The sequence below is a fragment of the Candoia aspera genome, chromosome 3 (genome assembly GCF_035149785.1).
Source record: "Candoia aspera isolate rCanAsp1 chromosome 3, rCanAsp1.hap2, whole genome shotgun sequence".
Lineage (NCBI taxonomy): Eukaryota > Metazoa > Chordata > Lepidosauria > Squamata > Boidae > Candoia > Candoia aspera.
The window spans coordinates 127,469,123-127,490,719 of record NC_086155.1 but is presented as its reverse complement, the minus strand read 5'-3'; the positions used below and the strand labels follow the sequence as shown (position 1 = coordinate 127,490,719).

The 21,597-nt window shown below is 41.4% G+C and overlaps 1 protein-coding gene across 1 annotated transcript in view; it reads left to right on the top strand.

Moving 5' to 3' along the window:
- Nucleotides 1-21,597, top strand: part of CDH12 (cadherin 12) — a 189,553-nt gene that overhangs the window by 144,781 nt on the left and 23,175 nt on the right. The window contains exon 6 of the mRNA XM_063298766.1: nucleotides 6,549-6,802. Coding sequence (XP_063154836.1) covers nucleotides 6,549-6,802 — 254 coding nt within the window. The remainder of the gene's footprint in view (nucleotides 1-6,548; nucleotides 6,803-21,597) is intronic.

Here is a 21,597-nt window from a genome sequence, read left to right as displayed (position 1 = left end):
TGATTTGGTTTCACTTCATATCCCATGTTGCCCTTACTCTATCTATATTTATAAAGTTTGTGCAGCAAGAAAATGTAGTAGAACTAGATGGTTGCCCCGCAACTGAGCAACAGCCTTCCCTAGAAATTCATAAAGGATTGTCCTGATTTCCTTTGGGGGCTCTGTGAGTTTGGCATGCTGTTAATACTTTCAACAGCTCAGTCTGAGCAGCACTCATTAGAAAAGAAGCAGCTGAGAGATGAATACTAGAGCAAATGATCAGGAGAACAAGAAACATAAGAGTTTTGCAAAGGAATTGTCAAATTTATGGAGCTGATCATATGCATTTAATTACAGTTTGACTAAATAGGTGAGGTTGTGTTGTGTTGTGTTTCTGCTGAGCACACAGTTAGGTGGGGAGTGGCTTTCAATTCCATCTGGCTCACTGATCAAGAGATTATGTAGTAGGTGAGTCACACTGCTCAGCTAACAACTCAGACAGCAGTTTTTGGAAAGAAGGGAGGTAGTTGAAAATGTGCAAACAGTAGGGCAAGGGGGGTTTTGTGTGGAGAATGAGAAAAGGGGCACATTGACCTTCTACCCCCAAAAGCTAAAGCATCAAGGCAACTTTAGCCACTGTGTGAGAAAGCCAAGGGTCCAATCCTATAAATACAGTATATAACATAGTGGCTATTTTTAAGCAGCAATAGCATATGAAACCAGAAAACCAGTGGGAAAGTAGCTGCTTTCCAGTTTATTACACGAAGTGTCAAATGTATGGCTACGCACCTGTTGAGCATAAGTTGTGGGTTTGTGCTTATTGCAATGAACCCTGGCTCTCAGGGAATAAATCTCTTGAAACTATGGTGGTTGAGCTGAAAGAGAGCTACAATGGTGTGTACACTGGACCTTTTGGAATATAATATTTTTTTTCCCAACTCCCATGATCATTCCCTTCATATCATGGAGAATGAGGATGTTTGGAAAGAAAGACATCATTTTGAGGGTGAGGGCAATTTTCCTGTAGAGAGAACTAATCTTTGGGCAATGAGCTTGCGTCTTCTCATATCAAGGATATTCCTGCAGGGAACAGAGAGCTTTAAGCTGTGGGCAATTTGATCTTTCCTTGGGAGAAGAGCAATGACAAATCTCAATAAAATAGTTAAGAGCAGAGACATCACACTGACAACAAAGGTCCGCATAGTTAAAGCAATGGTGTTCCCCGTAGTAACATATGGCTGCGAGAGCTGGACCATAAGGAAGGCTCAGCAAAGGAAGATCGATGCTTTGGAACTGTGGTGTTGGAGGAAAATTCTGAGAGGGCCTTGGACTGCAAGAAGATCAAACCAGTCCATCCTCTGGGAAATCGAGCCAGACTGCTCACTTGAGGGAATGATATTAAAGGCAAAACTGAAATACTTTGGCCACATAATGAGAAGACAGGACACCCTGGAGAAGATGCTGATGCTAGGGAGAGTGGAGGGCAAAAGGAAGAGGGGCCTACCAAGGGCAAGGTGGATGGATGATATTCTAGAGGTGATGGACTCGTCCCTGGGGGAGCTGGGGGTGTTAACGACCGACAGGAAGCTCTGGTGTGGGCTGGTCCATGAAGTCACGAAGAGTCAGAAGCAACTAAACAAATAAACAACAACAACAATTTGACCTTTAAAAATACAGAAAGATGAGTTGGTGATGATAGACTGCATGGCACAAAGGTTGTGATTGTCATACACCATCTAGACTACCTGCTAGGAGTGTGGCAATAGTCATGGTCTGTGCTGGCACAAATGATATTGGGAAATGTTACCAGCTAATCCTGGAAATCAAATTTTGGTTGCTAGGTAACCAAACATACTGAAGTCTAGGACCTTCATGCTGTTTATTCCCCATACGGGACTCTGTTCAGGGATCCCAATGCATGGATTAGATGGTAATGTCAGGAGGGAGGGCTAGATTTATTGGGCACTGGAGAATTTGGGGGGACAAACTAGACCTGTACAAGAAAAGGTTGAACTGAAATGAAACTAGATGGCTCTCATACAAATAAAAATGTGGCAGAGCAGTTTTTAAATTGATCTCAGGAGAGATCTGACAGGTTCAGAGAAGTATAATAGAAACCTGATGGAACTGAGAGAATCAGTGTGACAGAGTCATCCTTGCTTCTCTTTACAAGAGTCAGGCTCAGAAGCACCACGGGAGTTGTTGCTCTTTATATCAAAGAGGATAAAAAAAGCAAATATACTAAAAAATAATGGAGGACAGGACTGCTCCACTATGGATGACAATGTTTGGCCACAAATAATCTAAAGACTGAAGGTTATTCTGATATCACAAAAGAAATCAGAGAAGCAAATGAAGAAGTAGCATAGTAATGGAGGACTTCATACACCTCACATAGACTGGTCATATTCATGTCAAGCTGAAAAATAAAAATAAAGATTCTAACTATCCTATATGGCTATGCTTAGGGTTTTTAACTGAGCAGAGAAGAGGCAAACTTAGATATTTAGTTCAATTCAAAGTTTATTTCAATCAAAGACCAGTATAGAACAGAACAATCAACAAACTGTTTAAAAGTAAAAGGAGAAGGCCAGATACAGCATGAAACATAGGAAGGAATGTTGGGGTTACACAGCTTGGATCTTATGTTGCTGGTGGCATAGATTTGGGAACCCTAGTCTTAAATGGAGATTACAGTAACCATGGCCTAAAGCAAGACATGGATATTGTAGAACCAATAGAAAATAGTGACCACAGTGCTGTTACATTTAGCATATATATGCAGCATGGCCCAGGACAGTCATATATGACTACAAAAGCAGAAATTTTCCAGAAATGAGGGGATTAATGATATAGAGACTGAAAGGAAAGGCCATGAGGACCAAATCTCTTCATAATGCTTGGATGTTATTTAAAAGCACAATAATTAAGGATCAGCTGCAACATATTCCCCAATATTACAAGGATAAGCCAAGCCCAGAAATAGTTCAGCATGGTTCTCTAGAAGAGTCCAGGAAGATGGAACACTTAAGAAGGAAATAGAAAACTTATCTTAATGTGGAGAACAAAAAGAAGCATAAATTTTGGGAGGAAAAAATATTAAGTGCAATTTTCTTAATGGAGAGAAATAAGAGGGACTATACCTCAAGATTGTATGCCAGGAATGGTGCTTTTTAATGTGATGTTTAGGATTAAACACTGATCTGGTCTAATTTGAGGATTACCAAAGTATTCATGATGGTGAAACCAAAAGTGATTGTGAGAAGCATCCTAAGGATCATTTTAAATTGGGTGAAAAGACAACCAAATAGCAAATGTGGTCCAATTTAAGCAAATGTAAAGTGATACAGATTGTCTCCCTGCTCCCCCAATGTACATATACATATACAACACCACATATACATGGATCCATGGATCTTGTCTGAGCTATCTGTAACTAGGAAAATGATCTTGAGTCATAATGGATAGTTTAATTAATGTATCAGCTCATTGTGTGGCAGCTATGAAAAAGGCAGATTCCATAGTAAGAATAATTTGAAAAGCAATTGAAAATAAAACTGCCAATACCCTAATATGTTTATAGTATTTCTGCATTATTTCCACAAGATGTGATGATAGCCTTTAACTTGGATGTTATAAGAAGAAGATTAGATAAATTCATGGAGGAAAGGTCTATCGAGGGCTATTAGGCAGAAGGCTCCCCTAGGTTGAAAGCAGCATACTTTCAATTACTAATTGAATTGAAAGGAACATAGTGGTGGGAAAAGGGTATTTCTCCACCTCCTGCTTGCAAGCACCTAGAAACATCCAGTTTGCCACTGTAAGAATCAAAATGCTGGTATAAAATAGCCCTTCAGCAGGGTTACTCTTATATTCTTATGGGCAAGCTGATATAGGGTAATTATAAACATTAGTTTTTAATGTTTCTAATTTCAATTTAGTGAACGTGTATTTTAGAACTATCATTTCCCAGTTAAAGCCTAAGGGATAGAACAGGAGAAGAACTGAAATAATTCAAGGGCTTGTTCATATGTTTGCCCATGGTGGTTCAATGTAAATTTTCAGGTTGTTGCATTTATCTTTTTTTCCTTCCTGAAATTCCTAAAAGCAGATTGGCTGGGAAGTATCCCAAAGGCCAAAATTGATAGCTGGTATACCACCTTTGACTGGTGGGTCACTAACTGCATGCTTAAATTAAACAGAGCATACAAGAATATGTTTCCTTTGACCAAGGCTGAACAACATTAGTAATGCAATGTAGGGATTCTTCCCTGATTCTGTTCATGCAATGCCAGTCAGTGGATAAATGTAGAATCTATTTAGCTGTGCAAGTCTTCACAGACAGTAGACAGCACTGTTTGTTTCCTATTATTGTGCAGACTATGAATGAACATAAATATGTCCCTTTGTGTGTGTGTGTTTCCTTTATAACAACTGTCTAGTCAATCATTTTGCTTATGTTGTGTTCTTCAGTTTCATTAAACACACACACACACACACACACACAAACACACAAGAAGCATTCTATTATCCCTTCCTGAATCCTGAATTGTTAGGAAAGCTGAGCTGTTTTTTTCAGGCTTTTTCTTTTCCTCTCCAAAGTGGGGCAATTCAGGGATTCCACCTGAGGTTTAAGTGGAAAGGAAATAAATTGGGAAGGGGCAGAATTAGTTATAGTAAATGTTTGCCCTTGGATCCATGCATGCTTAAACATGTGTACATATGTGTATATGTAAATACATAATTCTTGTGAATTTTTGCCCTAGGTTTTTGTGTTCCTGTGTTTGTATGTTTAGTTCTGTCTCACCAAAATTGCAGCTACTTTATCAACACTAGACTCTTAATATATGCTTTAGTTTTGGATATAAGACCATTTGTACTTTTGCATCTGATAACTTTGGTAAATAAATGTGCCTCGCTGTCTACATGGACATTCAGAATATAGTAATGATCCAGATCAGGATTCTGCTACTCTGCCTTATACCGTCCTAAAATAGTGGCAGTTTAGGAATATGCTGGCTGAATTCTCAGGTCCATAGCTTTAATTCTTGCTTGTGTGTCAGTTTATGATGTGAAATTCTGAATATATTGTAGTCTACCACAGTCTTGAGATGCTGACTCTTCTCCTTGGCTCTCAGTAGCTCCCTATTGAGGCAAATGAATCACCTTGCCTCTAGGGCAGGAGGAAGATGAAGCAATCCATATACCATTTAACTCATGCTTTGCAAATGAAGTTGACATAGCAGCTCTTGCTTCTGGCATATCTCAGAATATTATAAATGGGAAGCCTCCATTTTCAAAGGAACAAAATAACCCACATGAAGAACGGGGTCATAGAAAGTTGGTTCTGAGTACTTGGAAACTGAAGTTGCTACCAGATTTATTCTACAAAAGAAACTGAACAGAATGAAGGGGGTTCTTATAGGGAGAAAGCTCTATGAAATGTTGCAGAAAGGTGTTTCGTAATTGGTGTACCCTTGTTATCGATAAATAAAGTCCATAAAAGTAGAGATTTCATCTGCATGAAATATGTCTGAATAAAATGACTGCTTGTGGTTCAGATTTAGATTACCCAGGAGTAAACCTTTTCAGTGGTAGCCCCTGATTTAGGAATGCCATCCCAGCTGAGGTATCCCTGGTGCTATCTTCACTGTCTTCTCTGTGCCGGCTAAAGGCACTTCATTTCTCCCAGACCTTTTAATGATTTGTTAATCCCACTGTGATAGTTTTAAAAACTCACTGCCGTTTTTACTCTCTGTTATTGTTGTTACAGTATATTTTATTGTTTATTGTATCTTGCATATTTTATAAAATATAGTAATGTATGCTTTTATCAATGATTTTAACCTTCCATTTGAATTGTTTGAATTTGTTGTAAACTGTTTTGAAATATCTACCTGCCTACCTACCTACCTATCTATCTCAAATATATATATATATATATATATATATATATATATATATATATATATATATATATATAATAGATAGATAGATAGATAGATAGATAGATAGATACAGTGTGTGTATGTGTGTGTGTGTGTAAGATTCAGAGTGGGAGATTTTAATCAGATTCTTTCTGGTACCTTTTTAAAAATATATATATTTAAGATAACAAAATAATGTTAATAAAACTGACCACAAGATGTCAGTGTTAGCCAAGAATCTACCAAAGATAGCCAGTAAAAGCCAAATGCCCAATCCATTTAAATTCTTGTAAAGATAGGAGTAGCTATTATTTATTTTGAGATGGCATAAAAAAGCCACATCAACAAGCCAACTGTGTAATCTTTAAAGTGATAATAACAAAGATATTTCCTGATTCCTTTTACAAAATCTCTGTAAGCTGGAGACCCTACATTTTGTACTATGGTTTGTTACATGGGGCAACATATGCTGTAAGTCTTTACTTCAGCCCCATCAAAATGTGGCTTATACAATAAACACTAAGAAAAGTTAATACTGTAATTCAATTAAAGGAAGATATGCACAGAGGCAATATTTTTATTCTTTAAAAATCTGGGAGAGATGTATATCTTAATCTGATGTTGAATCTGTCTATATTGCAGCCATTGGATTTTGAAACAAAAAAGGCATATACTTTCAAAGTAGAGGCTTCAAATGTCCATCTTGACCATCGCTTTCATTCTGTGGGTCCATTCAAGGATACAGCAACTGTGAAGATCAATGTGCTAGATGTGGATGAGCCTCCAGTTTTCAGCAAACCTTTTTACACCATGGAGGTATATGAAGATACTCCAGTTGGGACCATTATAGGAGCAGTTACTGCCCAGGACCTGGACATTGGAAGCAGTGCTGTCAAGTAAGGAAATGTTCCATAGCTCATGAATTCAAACTCATGAATGAATTCAGGGCAGTAAAAATAACTGAAGGTGACACTGAAGGTGTCAAGCCATGCAAGACTGGCGAGTTTATGAAACAACCACTTGGATTTCTGGAAAGATCTTTATTGCTTATATAATTCTGTATAATTCTGCCTAAATTATACAAGGTGGAAGTTTTGCAGAATTATTCTGAGTCTCTTTCTCACTCTTCTCTTTGACCCAGGAATCTCTTCTGTAATGGCCCCAGGACTAACTTATCCATTAGGGACAATAGGCACATTTTTAATCAGAAATAATACAAATGAAGTAGACATTATTTATTTTCATGCCTTTTAATAAAAAAATTGGCACAAAATGCACAATATTTGAACGTCATACTGATGGTCTTCTTAGAAACCTATAGGCATAGCACAAATACTAAAATTTAGTAACTATGATGATATACGACAGACATCATAATCAGGAACAACTGATTATTATTACTTAAATACATACGCATATATGTCCATGTGTATGAAGTAGAAGTTATTTATATATAATTACTATTCCCTAGTTCTGTGTAAAAATACAAAGAAAATATTGAAAGTCACATGAAATGTAATTTCAATAGTATTATTTCAATGGAGGGAGGGCCCCAAAAAAGACGAAGATATGTAGGCCCCACAAAAGTAATAATGCAGGCAGCCCTGAATAGCCATTTTCTTCCTTAACTTTTTTGCTGCCTCTTCCGTGTTCTCAAGGTCAATTTGGCATTCCATCACAGAAGGTGAAGTTCAAAACAATTAAACACTTTATTCTGCATTCATAACCTGGGTTCAGTAAGTGGGTTGGTGAAGCCATACCATTTTCAATCAGGAAGCATCTTTTGGATCCCATTTATATATTTTGAATTTCATTCCATATGCTGTATCACTCCTGTATATACTTTGTAACCCTAGAGCTTATAAATTCAGCTTCTTTCTGTAACTTGCAGTCTGCAGAGCCTTAGTCATGCCCTTAGGCCCACAAAAAAAAGCTGTAGAAAGTTACCATATATATGCAACATATTATTCTTCAGATATTTAGATTATAACTCTTCAAATTTGTTCATATTAAGCATAGTGGCTGGGGGGTGATGGGAGATGCAATACAAAAGCACCCCAAAGTCACCAGGATTGTTCTCCCTGCTCTAGTGATTGATTGATTGATTGATTAGAAGTTCTTTCCCAAGTTTTTTCTCTTTATTGTCTGTAGCTTCTCTTTTCTTCTTGGCAATTTCCAAGAATGGTTTGTTCTGACATCCAGTTTGCTTTCTTCTGTTTCTTCATCTTTAACAGTTTCTTTTCATATTCATCCCTAAGAACTTCTTTAAGTTCATTTCCCAGGTCTTTTGGTTCTCTTTCAAAGAGGTTCAGGACTTCAAAGTGATTCCCGATAATCTTCTTGAAAACTGTGGGTAAGTTCTCAAGACCGGCTTTCTTCTTCTTCCTTAGCTTAACTTGGAACTTGAACATGAGCAGTTTGTGATCTGTTGCACAGTCAACACAGGGGCATGTCTTTGATGCTATAACTGAGCTCCTCCACCTCATCTTAGCAATAATATAGTCAATTTGATTTCTATGTACTCCATCTATGTACATCATGTCCATGTACAGAGGCATTGTTTTGGTTGTTTGAAGACAGTGTTAGCAATAAAGAAATCATTGGTTTGGCATAAATTGACAAGTTGTTATCCTGTTTCATTTGGCTTCCTAAACCATACAAATACATTTTCCTCAATATTTCCAACTTTGGCATTCCATTCTCCAATCACAAGCAGCATACCTTGTTTGAATGTTTTATTAATTTCACATTGAACTTAGTCATAAAAAAATATCACCCTCCTCTTCTTCAGCAACAGAGATTGCATCATACATTTGGATAACTGTCATATTAAAGTGTTGTCCACAGACTGGTATTATTCAGTCATTATTGCATTGTAGCCAAGTACTGTTCTTGCTACAGCCTTCCTAACTATAAAAGCAACACAGTTGCTTCTTTGTTTTTCATGTCCTGAGTAGTAAACAGCTGATCTTCTGACTGAAAATGCCCACTCTCAGTGGACCTCAATTCACTGATGCCTAAGATGTCAGTGTATAGTTGTTTCATCTTTCATTGTGTTGAACTTTCCTGTGTTCATGCTTTTACGTTCCCTGTTCTCGCTGTAATTCAGTCTTCGCAGTTTTGGATTTTCTTTTCCTGTATGGCAACATTAGCAACTAGACATGCCAAAGGCTTTAATCTAGCAACATCATACAGACAATTTGTACTCTGAAAGATCCTCAGCTCTTCCTCAGTAGCATGTTGAGTGCCATCTGATCTGAGGGGCCCATTATGCAACACTATATGTCAATTATTTTATGTTTTCTATCCACGCGGTCTTGTTAAAAATACAGGAGTGGTTTAATTGCCATTGCCTTCTCCTGCACAGTAGGAATTGCTGTCTTTACCATTGTCTCTAAAGAGTTATCTGCCTTCTCCATCATCCTATATTGCTGCTGCCCCATATAGGTGTCTGCTTGCTTTAACTGGGCAGCTGGAATGATCTTGGTTACTCCTGCTGAGAATACATATTCTTGGCATGGACTCCCAGCATTCTTCACTCATCCCTCCCAGGAACATTCCCTCCCCCCTCCACCACAATGAGGCAGCACAGCCAGTCTTGGGGTCTCTCCATTAGCATAATCTTATTAGACTTATCTTATGAGGCCTGCATGTACCATGGAAACCCCAGGGAGACCAACAGGAAGGCCAATGTAGAAACTTAATAACAAATGTATATTACTTCATTTTATGATGCACTGGATTACTTGAAAGCAAAACAAAGATAAGATTGTTCTATGGCAGTCAAGACCATTTTTTGAAGTAAAGCACAAAATCATTCTCATTGTTTAAAATTACACCATGGAGCAAATTTCAGAGAATGAACAGGAAAATGAGTGACATTTGCCTGGCCAGAACTCTAGTATATGCTTCTTTTCTGGATTAGGTAGCAAGCTCACTTTGATTCCATTAATTATAATGGAGTTATTGAAATAGAAAATAATAGTTGGGGGGAAGGTCTTTTGGAAAGAATAGAAAAGGAAGAGTTTACATTTACTTCATTTCTTAAAAAAAAAAAAAAGCCTAAGCTAGGATGGATGATGATTCTCATAAATCATATTTCAGAATTTGATGGTAGCAACACATGTTTACATTCTGTTTACAAACAATATGGAGGCTTTTCTGATGTCCAAATGGTCATATTTCAAGCTACATTTAATAGTGTAGCATCAGTGGTATGTGCAGTGGGAGTCAAACGGGACAATGAGATGTACAAGTACCAGTAGTACACTTTTTTACATGTGTCATGATTTTACACACAAATCCAAAAGAGTCAAGAATTTGTGGTACAATGTGGTACAATTGCCAAACTCACAAAGAGTCTGTGGATACCTGTGTCTATTGAAAAGTAGGCCCGACTGAACTTCATGAAACTTGCTTCTACCTAAGTTTATACAGGAATGCAGACTGATTATCCCTTGAATTCAGTAGCCTTCTGTAGCTGTGCTAAATATAGTGACCAAAACTGTTTTGCCATTCTGTCTTTGATTGTGGCTACCCAGCTATGACTCTACTACTTTCTGTCACTGAAAAGCTTCCTTAAATAATTCCAGTTCCTCTCCAACCTCTGAAGTTGAACTGATGATTTTTTTTCTTAAAAAATGAATATCCCCTTTTGATTCCTTTTCCTCAATGGGAAAGTGCATAGACCTCTTACTGTTGTTGTTTTCATTATTTCATTGCTTCTATTACTTCTTGAAAGATCAGACCAGTGTAATAACAATTATTATAGAATAATCCCTAAGAAAGATTGTGCCATACAGTCAATTTAGAATTAGGGTCCTTCAAACTCACAAGGAAAAAAAAAAAGCCAGTTAAAATAACACTGGATTTCAAGGGCAAGTGCAATTCAGGTCTGGCTTATTGGTTCTGTTGCATGAAAATACACAATAAATCGTTTGAGGTACTGTGCTTCATCCAAAATTTAAAAAATGGGCTGTCCAACACAGAACCATTCACTTAAGTTTGATCAAACAAAGACCATTCTTAATTCTTGCATTAATAAATTATCTTGTTTAATTTGGTTTATATCAGTCAAGACTCCATACATCAGTTTCCAAATATCAAATATTGTAGAGACAGACTGATAAAATACTTGGCACAGTTATTAGAAGTGTGATTATAAGAGTGTGTTCCCTGAAGTTTACTTCCAGGAAAGGGAAATTTGCAGCTTTAGAGAAGTACCAGTTATTAATTTCACTCTGCCTGTTTTTGACATTGAGAAATGTGACAAATTCTGAAAATGCTAAACTCTCTTGAATATGATTATCAGTTGTAGCTTACAGCAAGGAGAAAGATGAATGTATCTAATGTAGATAGATGTAATTTATGAAGTAGTTTTACAGATAAAATGGGCAGGGGTGAAATAACAATCATGTACTCATTCTTAAGCTTCTGAAGAAAAGGTAGCATATAAATCTACCAGATTGTAAACTGCCCAGAGTCCCTCTTTTGGGAGAGATGGGAGGTAACAAAATTTGATAAATAAATAAATAAATACATAAATAAATCTAATAAACAGTAACTTGTACAAAACCATTCAGAGGGGCACTTTTCTTACTTCCTGAACCATTCTCCCCCTGCACGCCCCTGTCCAGCTGTTCCAACAGTTGAAGCACTATATCCTTTCAAGGGCACAGTGCAGCCACTTTGAGGGCCTGTAACTAAATGGCAATCCTGGCAGGGGAAAAAAAAAATCTGTGGAAATCCTATGCAGAGATATCATATTGTCTGTCGACTTTTCTGTATACGATTTCCAAAGGTTTGTTTGCTTTGCCTACAGGGGCTTTTGAAGCAACTTCACTGAGCTCTCAAGAGGACATGATGCCTCAACTGGAACTGAGTAAAATGAGTACTTCTGGAACTGAGCTGAGTGCCACAGGCATTGTAATTTATCAGGAATTCTAACTGGTAAAAATCACCATTCAGCGGCACAGTACATTATTAGCTGCAGTGAAGGGGCTACAAGAAATTTTCTTTGAATATTTTCAGGAGAAAAAAATATAACACAGAAGAAGGTATGGGTATAGGTTTTGGCTTTGCTTACTTTACCGAAACTGAAGTTTGCTTTGATCGTACTTCTATCTCAGCTTGCAATTGTGTAAAATGAAACTAAAAATCCAAATGGAAATTTGCAAGTATGTTCATAAACATTTCTCCTTATGTAAAAAAAATTGCAAATGATAATGTGACTTGGACATGTCTTCCCCCATTCCCAGGGGAATGAATACTTTATAGAGCTTTCTCTATAATGAATTATAGTGCTTTCTCTATAATATAATACCTGAATATGCCCAAGGACCTGTATTCAGAAGCATTCTAAAAACTAGTGTTGTGGATAAAAAATTGTGTTTTACAGGATACAGTTACTAATAGCTTATTCACTTAGACTTTTTTTCTACTATCAGTTTCAAGTGGACACCAATGAAATCAGAAAGACTGTTTAACTGTAGCTGATTTTTCTTAGAGTAGTAGCAAGTGTCCTTTACACGTAGTCCTCGCTAACCAACTGTCTTGTTTAGCAACTGTTCAAAGTTATGACTGTTGAAAAAACAACAGCTTTGCAACCAATCCTCATATTTACAGCCGTCGCAATGTCCCTGCGGTCATGTGATCAACATTCTGGTGCTTCACAACCTGCAGGTGCTTACGACCATTGCAGTGTCCCGTGGACACATGATCACCATTTGCATTCTTTACAACTGGCTTCATACAAGCAGAGTCAATAGAGAAGCTGGCAGTAAAATCACAAGACTCAGTCACGTGATGTCTTACTTAACAACCATGGTGATTTGCTTAATGACAGAAGCAGAAGCGATGTTGTAAGTCTGGCATGTCATATTATATTTTGCTTAGCAACTGTGGTGCTTAGAGATGGAGTTGCTGGTCCCAATTGTGGTTAGTAAGCAAGGACTACCTGTATTCACATAAATGAAAGTAGATGGTTTCATTTATGTGAATAAAGATGCCTGAGTTGTACCCTCACATTTTACACATATACACAGTACAATATGCAGTGGCACTTAATATGATTTAAAAGAACAAGGATTGTAATTGTCATTTTTTAAAAATAACAGCCAGTTTATTAAACTGGTTTTGCTTATTTATCTGCTGATGTAACTGAAGGGCAGAAAATATATGCAGTTCTTAGTTAACGATGTGTTAGACTTCAGTGCCACGTAAGGTTTATGTCCCTAATTTAAACTGAAAGTCAATAAATAGAACTTCGTAAAATCATAAATTAGCTTCAGACAGTTTTGTGTGATTACAACTTCTGAGTGTGTCTTACAACCATTATGCTGTGTTAGCTTTTAAAAATCTAGTTTGCCTTGTCAGGGTAAATAATCTCTTGTGTCAGTTTTGTAATATTTTAAACAAAAAACTTACAAAGTAGAATGGGAGAAAGAGGTAAAAAAGGAATAGGTCTTTAGGAAGACAGGGAAGACAATAAGCTTTTCTCTATGCAATCACCAATATAATGTGCTGTGCTGTGCAATTTCATTGCAAATTAATTTATTTTCTCTGAGATACTTTCCAGGCACAGCTTTAGCCCTCACAATGCCTGTTACACTGATCTGTAATCTGCAAAACAAAGGAGAGGGAAACAGAACAATAGATCTGTGCTTTATACAACAGACAGCATAACTCCAGCATGCAAAACAATCCAAAACAGTTCACATTAGCAGAAGAAGCACTAAGTCCTTCCAATTTATTATATTCTATCAGGCACAAAGACTTCCAACTCTGTTAGCTTTGACATATGGGGATCAGAAGATAATGGTAAATGACAGTGGAAAGGAAATCCACTTATTTAAAGAATAGAGAAAGAAGGAGAAAGTCTTTTCAGAAAGTGATTGATAATGCTGAGTTATTTTTCTTGTTTGGATAGAATCAAAAGCAGCTGTAGTTTCAGAGAAACCAGAGTTGACTGGGTGAGGAACAAAGCAATCAGGATTGTGGAAAATGAAAATCAAACACTGGAAGAAGTGCAAATGGGAAGAGATGTAATGTAGAAATGAATGGAGCAAAATGGTTTCATATTTTTAGACATTAGAATCGTTATCTCCACTATGCTAGGTTTAGGATCCATATTCCATGAAAAACATTTTTTTCCCCTCTTAAAGTCTCCTTTGGGTTGAACCTGACTTTTAGTATACTTGTAATTGTATTAAGAAACTGAAAGGATTTGTGGTATTATGAAAATAGTGTCCAAAAGTATAACACAGCTGCAGAAATACTCAGAATTTTGTATATAGAACAATGCATATGATACATTTTTCACAGATTCATCCTGTACTGATACTGGAAAGCATTCTTTCTATACAATGTAATGGCAGTCTCTGCCTGTCTGTCTCTCTCTCTTTCTCTCTCTCTTTTTAGTTGACATTCATTCTAGTTATTTTTCTGCACTAAAATGGTTCCAAATGTCTGCATCTTTGACCAAAACTTCTGCTAAAACCTCTGTGATACTGAAGTGGAGGACTGACTTTCTCCATTCTGTCTTTTGTTCCCTCATCACAGCCTGAGAATCATCAGAATCTAATGTGCTTTTAAAAAAGGGAAGGAGGGAGGAAAAATCTTGATGTGCTGTTGAACTCATTATGAGAAATACAGAGCTGACAACAAAGTTGGCAAGACAATTTATTTAATAAATGCACAATTCATCTTAGAAAAGCAGGGGGGAGAGTGATGAAACTTTTAGACAGCAATTAGGATGTGTTGACAATTGCAGTATAGCCACTTTTTCACCCCTCTCGTACACAGATAAATTTGCTAGAAAAGAAACATGACATGTCTTCTTCTCTGGGAAATGTTAGCAACTGTTTTTCTCCCACTCTGCTTCATTTGACTCTTTGAACCTCTAAAGTTATCTACGTAAATCAGTTGTTGCATCCTGTCAAATCAAATGAATATTTTGAACCTTGGACATCTGCAGAAAAATGATGCTTGCTCAGGTCAGCGTCACTCACATCATATCTGCTGTTATACAAGCAGCCAGAGAAGACCGACAAATACTTGAGTTTAAGTTTTAAGGATTTTAGTACAGGCAGTCCTTGCTTAATGACTGCAGTTGGGACCAGAATTTTGGTCATTAATGATACAGTCATTAAATGAGGCATCATGTGACCAGACCTGATTTTATGACCATTTTTACCACAGTAGTTAAGCAAATCAGTGATTCCCTATTCATTTGGCTTGTTGGAAGCTGGCTGGAAAGGTCACAAATTGAAATCATGTGACCATGGGAGTGGCGCAACAATCGTAACCACAAGGATGGGCCATAAGTAACTTTTTTTAGCCCTGTCATATCTCCGAACCATTGTTAAATGAATGGTCATTAAATGAGAATGCCCTGTATTCACAGATTTGATATCAGCATGAATTTTAAAAGGCTTTTTTAGGTACAAACACAGACCTTTGTGTACACAGACTATTAAGCAATTTAATTCCAATGTATATTGAATCCACAGTTTGCATACAGTGAAATATTACATAAAATTAGCTTATCAAATTATTTTCAGGGGAAGAGCTCCCTTGCTATACAACAGTTTGTCCCTGGTAGTGAGTATGGCTTTTTCCTACATGGTCTTTGTGGAAGATGGATACATGAGGTTGTGCCTGGGATAGAATTCTAATTAGCTATATTAAATGTATTTTCTTTTTAAATAAGGAAACTGATTGCTCACAGGGAGAAGACTAAGGTATCCCTGCAGGTGCCAGGATGTGGCTAATATCAGAGCCAAGCATTAGCTTCTGGGGGTGGAAAATTCCTTGAAAGCTAAGCACTAACTGCCATAACCACATAGAAGACTTCCAGGATTTCTTAGTAAGTGTCAGGGTAGCCTTACTCCCAATAAGACACGGACTCACTTAGGTTCGCTAAGGATTTCTGGTTTATTGACAGCAGATTGCATACGCAGAAAAAAGACGGGAATGCGGGTGTGGTAGCGGGGTACCCCGTATATACCCGCGTGGCGGACCTTGTCCTCCTCCACCCCCCATTGTCCCACAAGCTGGATCCAGATGGGCAATATGTAAACGATACCGGTCTGTGGATGGGCATTTTGGGTGATCATCGCGGGTTTCCTTTGTCTTCTCTCCTTGTTCGGTGCAGGTGCGTCCCCCGGGGTAATGTGTGGGAGTTTCCCTGATCTGTTAATGGCTCCTAGGTCTGGGCAAAGGTGTGCCTCTTTTGTCCTTGTGATTGTTTTAAGTGGTTGTGTGCTTAAAGGATTAAGGTTATCCCTTCATCCTTCCTGAAAGGCATGTTCCCCATTGTGAAGCACGTATGCCTTGCAACGGGGAACATGACATACTGCCCCCCCAAAAAACTCTAAGGTGCCAGTTTGTCAGGATATGCTTCGTGGAAGCATTTGACAAGCCGCTTTGCTCACACCTCTTGCGCTTGCATCCACTCGGGGTGGGGAAAATGTTTCCATCTGATGAGGTACTGTAAGGTGCCCCTTAGTCTCCTGGAGTCTAGTACCTCCTTAATTTCAAAATGTTATTGTCCATCTATCATGGTGGGCGGGGGCGGGGGGGTTTCCTTGTGCCATTTTGAAGGGGTGGCTGGTTTCAGTAGGGCACAATGGAACACTGGGTGTATGCGCCTCAAGTTGTGTGGTAGCTCCAACTTGAAAGTCACTGGGTTGATAATTTCTATGATTGGGAACGGACCAATGAATTTGGGTGCCAGTTTCTTCGAGGGCTGTGGGGACTTGATGAACTTAGTGGAGAGGTAGACCGTATCTCCCACTTTGAAATTCGGCTGCGCCGCCCTGTGGTTGTCTGCAAACTTTTTGTATGTTGCTTGAGCGTCTGAGAGGGCCAGCTGGATGACGGGCCAAACCGAGGCCAGTTGCACCGCCCAGTCATTTGGGGAACAGGGCGGGGTGTCTGGCTGGGGCAGTTCCGGGATCGGAACAAAGTCTCTACCATAAACCACTTTGAATGGGGTGTGACCGGTGCTCTGGTTCACTGCATTGTTGTAGGCCACCTCAGCAAAGGGTAGCAGGTCTACCCAGTCGTCCTGTTGATAGTTTATAAATGATCGTAGGAATTGTTCCAGGGTGGAGTTAAGAATCTCCGTAGAGCCATCTGTATGGGGGTGCCAAGCCGTGGACAGTACTTGCTTGGTGCCAATTAGTTTTAAAAATGCCTTCCAGAATTTGGAGGTAAATTGTGTGCCCTGATCTGTCACCAAATGGGAGGGGGCACCGTGTAATTTATAGATGTGATTTAAAAAGAGGCGTGCCAGCTGTTGCGCGGAGGGAATGGAAGCACAGGGTATAAAGTGTGCCTGCTTGGAGAAATAGTCTTTTACCACCCAGATGACCGTTTTTCTTTGGCTAGTGGTAGATCTACAATAAAGTCCATCGAGATTTCCTCCCAAGGGAGGGAGGGGCTTGCTACTGGCTGCAACAGTCCCTGGGGTTTCCGCACTTTTCGTTTGGACATTGCACATGTGGGGCAAGAAGCGACATATTCTTTGACGTCTCTCCTAAGAGTGGGCCACCAGAATTGTCGCCTGATTAAATGCAGTGTTTTCACAAAGCCGAAGTGACCCGCCGTCTTGTCATCGTGTGAGCAGCTTAAAACTTCCGCTCGCAATTGCTCTGGCACGTACAAGTTATTCTGTTTCCAAGCCAGACCATTTGTAAAAGATACATTGTGTTGGTTGGTTTGCAACCATGTATCTGTTTTGAGGGCTGGTTTGCAACCATGTATCTGTTTTGAGGGCTTGAACGAACTGTTAATGCAAGTTAGGTGAAATTGACATTTGTCTCCCTCTGTCCGCGGGTGTTTGTGCTGGGGTACGTTGGGTTCTTGTTTGGCTGCGCGTGATGGCAGGGCAGCCCAGCTGTGTGTTGGTCCACACAATACCCACAATGTCCGATGCCTCCCCGGTATGAACTTTAGTTTAAAGTCAAATCGGCTGAAGAACTGCGCCCAGCGTACTTGCTTGGGGCTGAGGCGTTTTGGAGTGCTGAGAGCCTCTAGGTTTTTGTGGTCCATCCAGACCTCAAAGGGGCAGGTGGCCCCTTCCAGGAGGTGCCTCCATGTCTCTAGGGCGGCTTTAACTGCGAACGCCTCCTTTTCCCACACGTGCCATCTCCGTTCCGTTTCGGAGAACTTGCGGGAAAGGTACGCGCAGGACTTCAGCTGATTGTCAGAATCCCGCTGAAGCAGGAGTGCCCCAATGGAGAAGTCGGATGCGTCGACTTGTACGACGAAAGGCTTGGTGGGGTCGGGGTGTTGCAGCACTGGCTCTGCTGTAAAGAGGCTTTTGAGTTGATCAAAAGCCCTTTGACAGTCAGCAGTCCAGTTCAGGAGTGCTCCCGGGTTCCGTGTCTTCCGGGTGTCTCCCAAGCCCTTTGTACAGAGTAGGTTAGTTAGAGGCAGCACAATTTCTGCCAGTCCCTGGATAAAACCCCTATAAAAATTTATAAAACCGAGGAAACTTTGTGGTTGCCTCCTCGTGCATGGGCGCTCCCATGCCAGGATGGCTTGGACCTTACTTGGGTCCATCTCGATGCCCCTCGCCGAGATTCTGTAGCCCAGGTAGTCAATTTGTGATTTATGAAACTCGCACTTGGAGAGCTTGGCGAATAGCTCTGCCTTGCGGAGTTTCCTGAGCACTTGCTTCACCAAGCATTTGTGCTCCTCTTCTGTCTCTGAGTATATTAATACATCATCTAGATAGACGAGTACCCCCTTGAATAAGTGGTTGTGCAAGACCTTGTTAATTAACTGAATAAATACTCCTGGTGCCCCCGCCAACCCAAATGGCAATATTTTATATTGAAATGAGCCCAGCGGGCAATTGAAAGCCATCTTCCACTCATCCCCCTCCCGTATCCATATTTGGAAATAGGCTTCCCTCAGGTCAGGTTTGGAAAATATCTTGCCCCTTGCCAGGTTTGCAAGTATGTCCTTGATTAGGGGTAAGGGGTATTTATTTGAGATGGAAGTGGCGTTCAAACCATGGTAGTCCATGCAGAGCCTCAATGTCCCGTCCTTTTTTTCCCTAAAGAGGACTGGGGCTCCGACTGGCGAGTTTGTGGGCTCGATAAAGCCCCGCGCTAAGTTCTTGTCCACGAACTCCTGTAATGCTGCCAGCTCCTTCTGGGTCATCACATAAATTTTGGGCTTTGGTAAGGGTGTGTTAGGGACCAGTTCTATAGTGCAGTCCGTTTTTCTGTGGGGTGGGAGTTTGTCTGCCTCTTTCTCCCCAAACACATCGGCAAACTCTGTGTATCTGACTGGCAGACCTTCCGGGGTTGCTGCCTCCAGATGCGCCGATGTAGTCGCCACCCTCCCCATCGAACCTGATCCCCTGTGGGTGCTCGATAGCGCCCATCCGAAAACGTAATTTCCCTGGTTTTCCAGTTTATTTGTGGGTTGCGTTGTACTAGCCATGGGATCCCCAGGATGATTAGGGGTTGGCCCACCGGTGCCACGACAAATGGCAGTCTTTCCCTATGGCTGCTGAGCTGCAGCGCAATTTCGTTGGTGTATTGGGTGACCGGACCCCCTCCTGCTGCTGATCCATCCAATTGTGTGAAAACAATGAGGTGCTGAAGTGGATAGCAGCGGAGGTTTAAAGCAGCCACCAGGTCCGGGTGCATAAGGCACTTGGAGCAGCCGGAGTCAATTAGAGCCCAGACTTCGGCCGATTCTCTGCTGTGGGTTAAGGTGACTTTCACGTACAGGGTGGGGCAGTTGGCACTCACCCAGAAGTTGTTGCACCCCTTGTTTTCTTCCACCTGTCCTCTGGCGCTCTTCAGGGCAGGTGGCTGGCATTTCCCGCCGGTTCCTCTTGGTCGCTTTCTTCCTCTTCGATGGAGTAAGGGAAGTCCTTCGCTGTGATTTCTCCCATCGCTACTGGCATTTTCCTGGGTGCTGGCGTTGGCTTGGTCGGCGCCTTCCACGAGCTGTCCCTCGCCTTCGTTTTCGGGCAAGCCGCCACCTTGTGGTCCTCCTTCCCACACTTAAGACACTGACCCTTAGCAAACCGTCGCTCCCTTTCTTCTTTCCAGGGCTGGGGTGTCGACCTCACCTGTCCTGCAGCTGTTCAGGGCCCTCTCACCGACTCTGCATGCTGCGCCTCGCTCTTTGCCTGGAGGAAGGTGTCCTGGGTGTCCTCTGCCTCCCCAACTAGCAGGACCCACTCCACAAGAGTGCTGGGGTTACTCCTGCACAATGCCCATCTTAAAACATTGAGGTTTAGACCCTCCTTGAATTGTTCAATGAGGGTGGACTGCGACCAGACTTCGACCTTCCTGGCCAAGGCTTGGAACTCCATGGCATAGTCTGCCATGGATCGCTGTCCCTGTTTGAGGTTTTTCAGGGCTCTTTTCGCCCTCTCCTTTTCCAGGGGGTCCCTGAAGTGCAGGTCGATGGCCCAGAGGAACTCATTGCAGTTCTCGAGTTCTGGGGCACCTGCCTGGCATAACTGGACATACCAGTCAGCCACCCTTCCTTTTAATTTGATTGTGATGGCATTTATTTTGCCCTTTTCCATTCGGAAGCAGGGACCCCATTCCTCCATATAGTTCCTCGTGTTTGTGAGGAAAAATGAGAGTTTTGTGGGGTCCCCGTCGAACTTGACCCCGAAGTCCTTTATCGCCGCTCTCAGTGGGCTCCAAGCCGCATCTGGGCATCTAGGTGTGCTTCGGGCAGTTGGGGTTCTTTGGTCTCGATGTAGGGATTCCCTCCGCCAGGTTTCGGGTGGCATTGGCCCCATCTCATGCCGGCTCCAGCTTTGTTCCTGCTGTCTCATCATCGGGGTGGGAGGGGGGGAAGTAGCCCATCTGGCGGGTTCCCTGAAGCGGACTCTGCCTGGTGCTGTGTCATCCTCCGGCCCTCTTCTCCTTCTCTCCAGCTGGCGTGTCTCTGAGGGGTGGGGTAAGGGGTGTCGGGCTTCTGGTGCCAGGCCCCTCCCCATCCCGACTATGGGATCCGCATGCCTCTGCTAACCTCAGGAGCAGCTGCTGCATCGCCTCCAGCTTGTCCTTTACTGCGCTCAGACTTGCCGCCGTTCGCGAGCCCTTCTTGGTGCGGCTGCCCCGCCGCTCCCCTTCGGCTCCCGATGCTGTGGATGGTGAGACGTTCCATGGCTCCTCCGAGGCTCCGGGCGATCCGGGCGATGATTCCGCCATCTCTTCCATGGTGACCCATGCGCCTTGGGATTCTTGGGTGGCATTTGCCGTCACCTCATCCTCTGAGCTCGATCCCGAGCTCTCCTGGGTCTCACGCCGTCGGGACATCGGGCTTCTGCCTTTCGTGGGGTTGGGTATCCCGTTGCTGGTCGCTGGGTAGCTGCCTCGTCAGGGGATGAGGCCTTCCATCACCAGCTTGGTTCCCTCACAGATTGGATCTGGAATGGTGCTGGTGGAAAAAAATTTTTTCGATTCCCGTCTTTATGTCAGGGTAGCCTTACTCCCAATAAGACACAGACTCACTTAGGTGCACTAAGGATTTCCAGTTTATTGACAGCAGATTGCATACGCGGAAAAAAGACAGGAATGCGGGCGTGGTAGCGGGGTACCCCGCATATACCCACATGGTGGACCTTGTCCTCCTCCACCCCCCATTGTCCCACAAGCTGAATCCGGATGGGCGATCTGTAAACGATACCAGTCTGTGGATG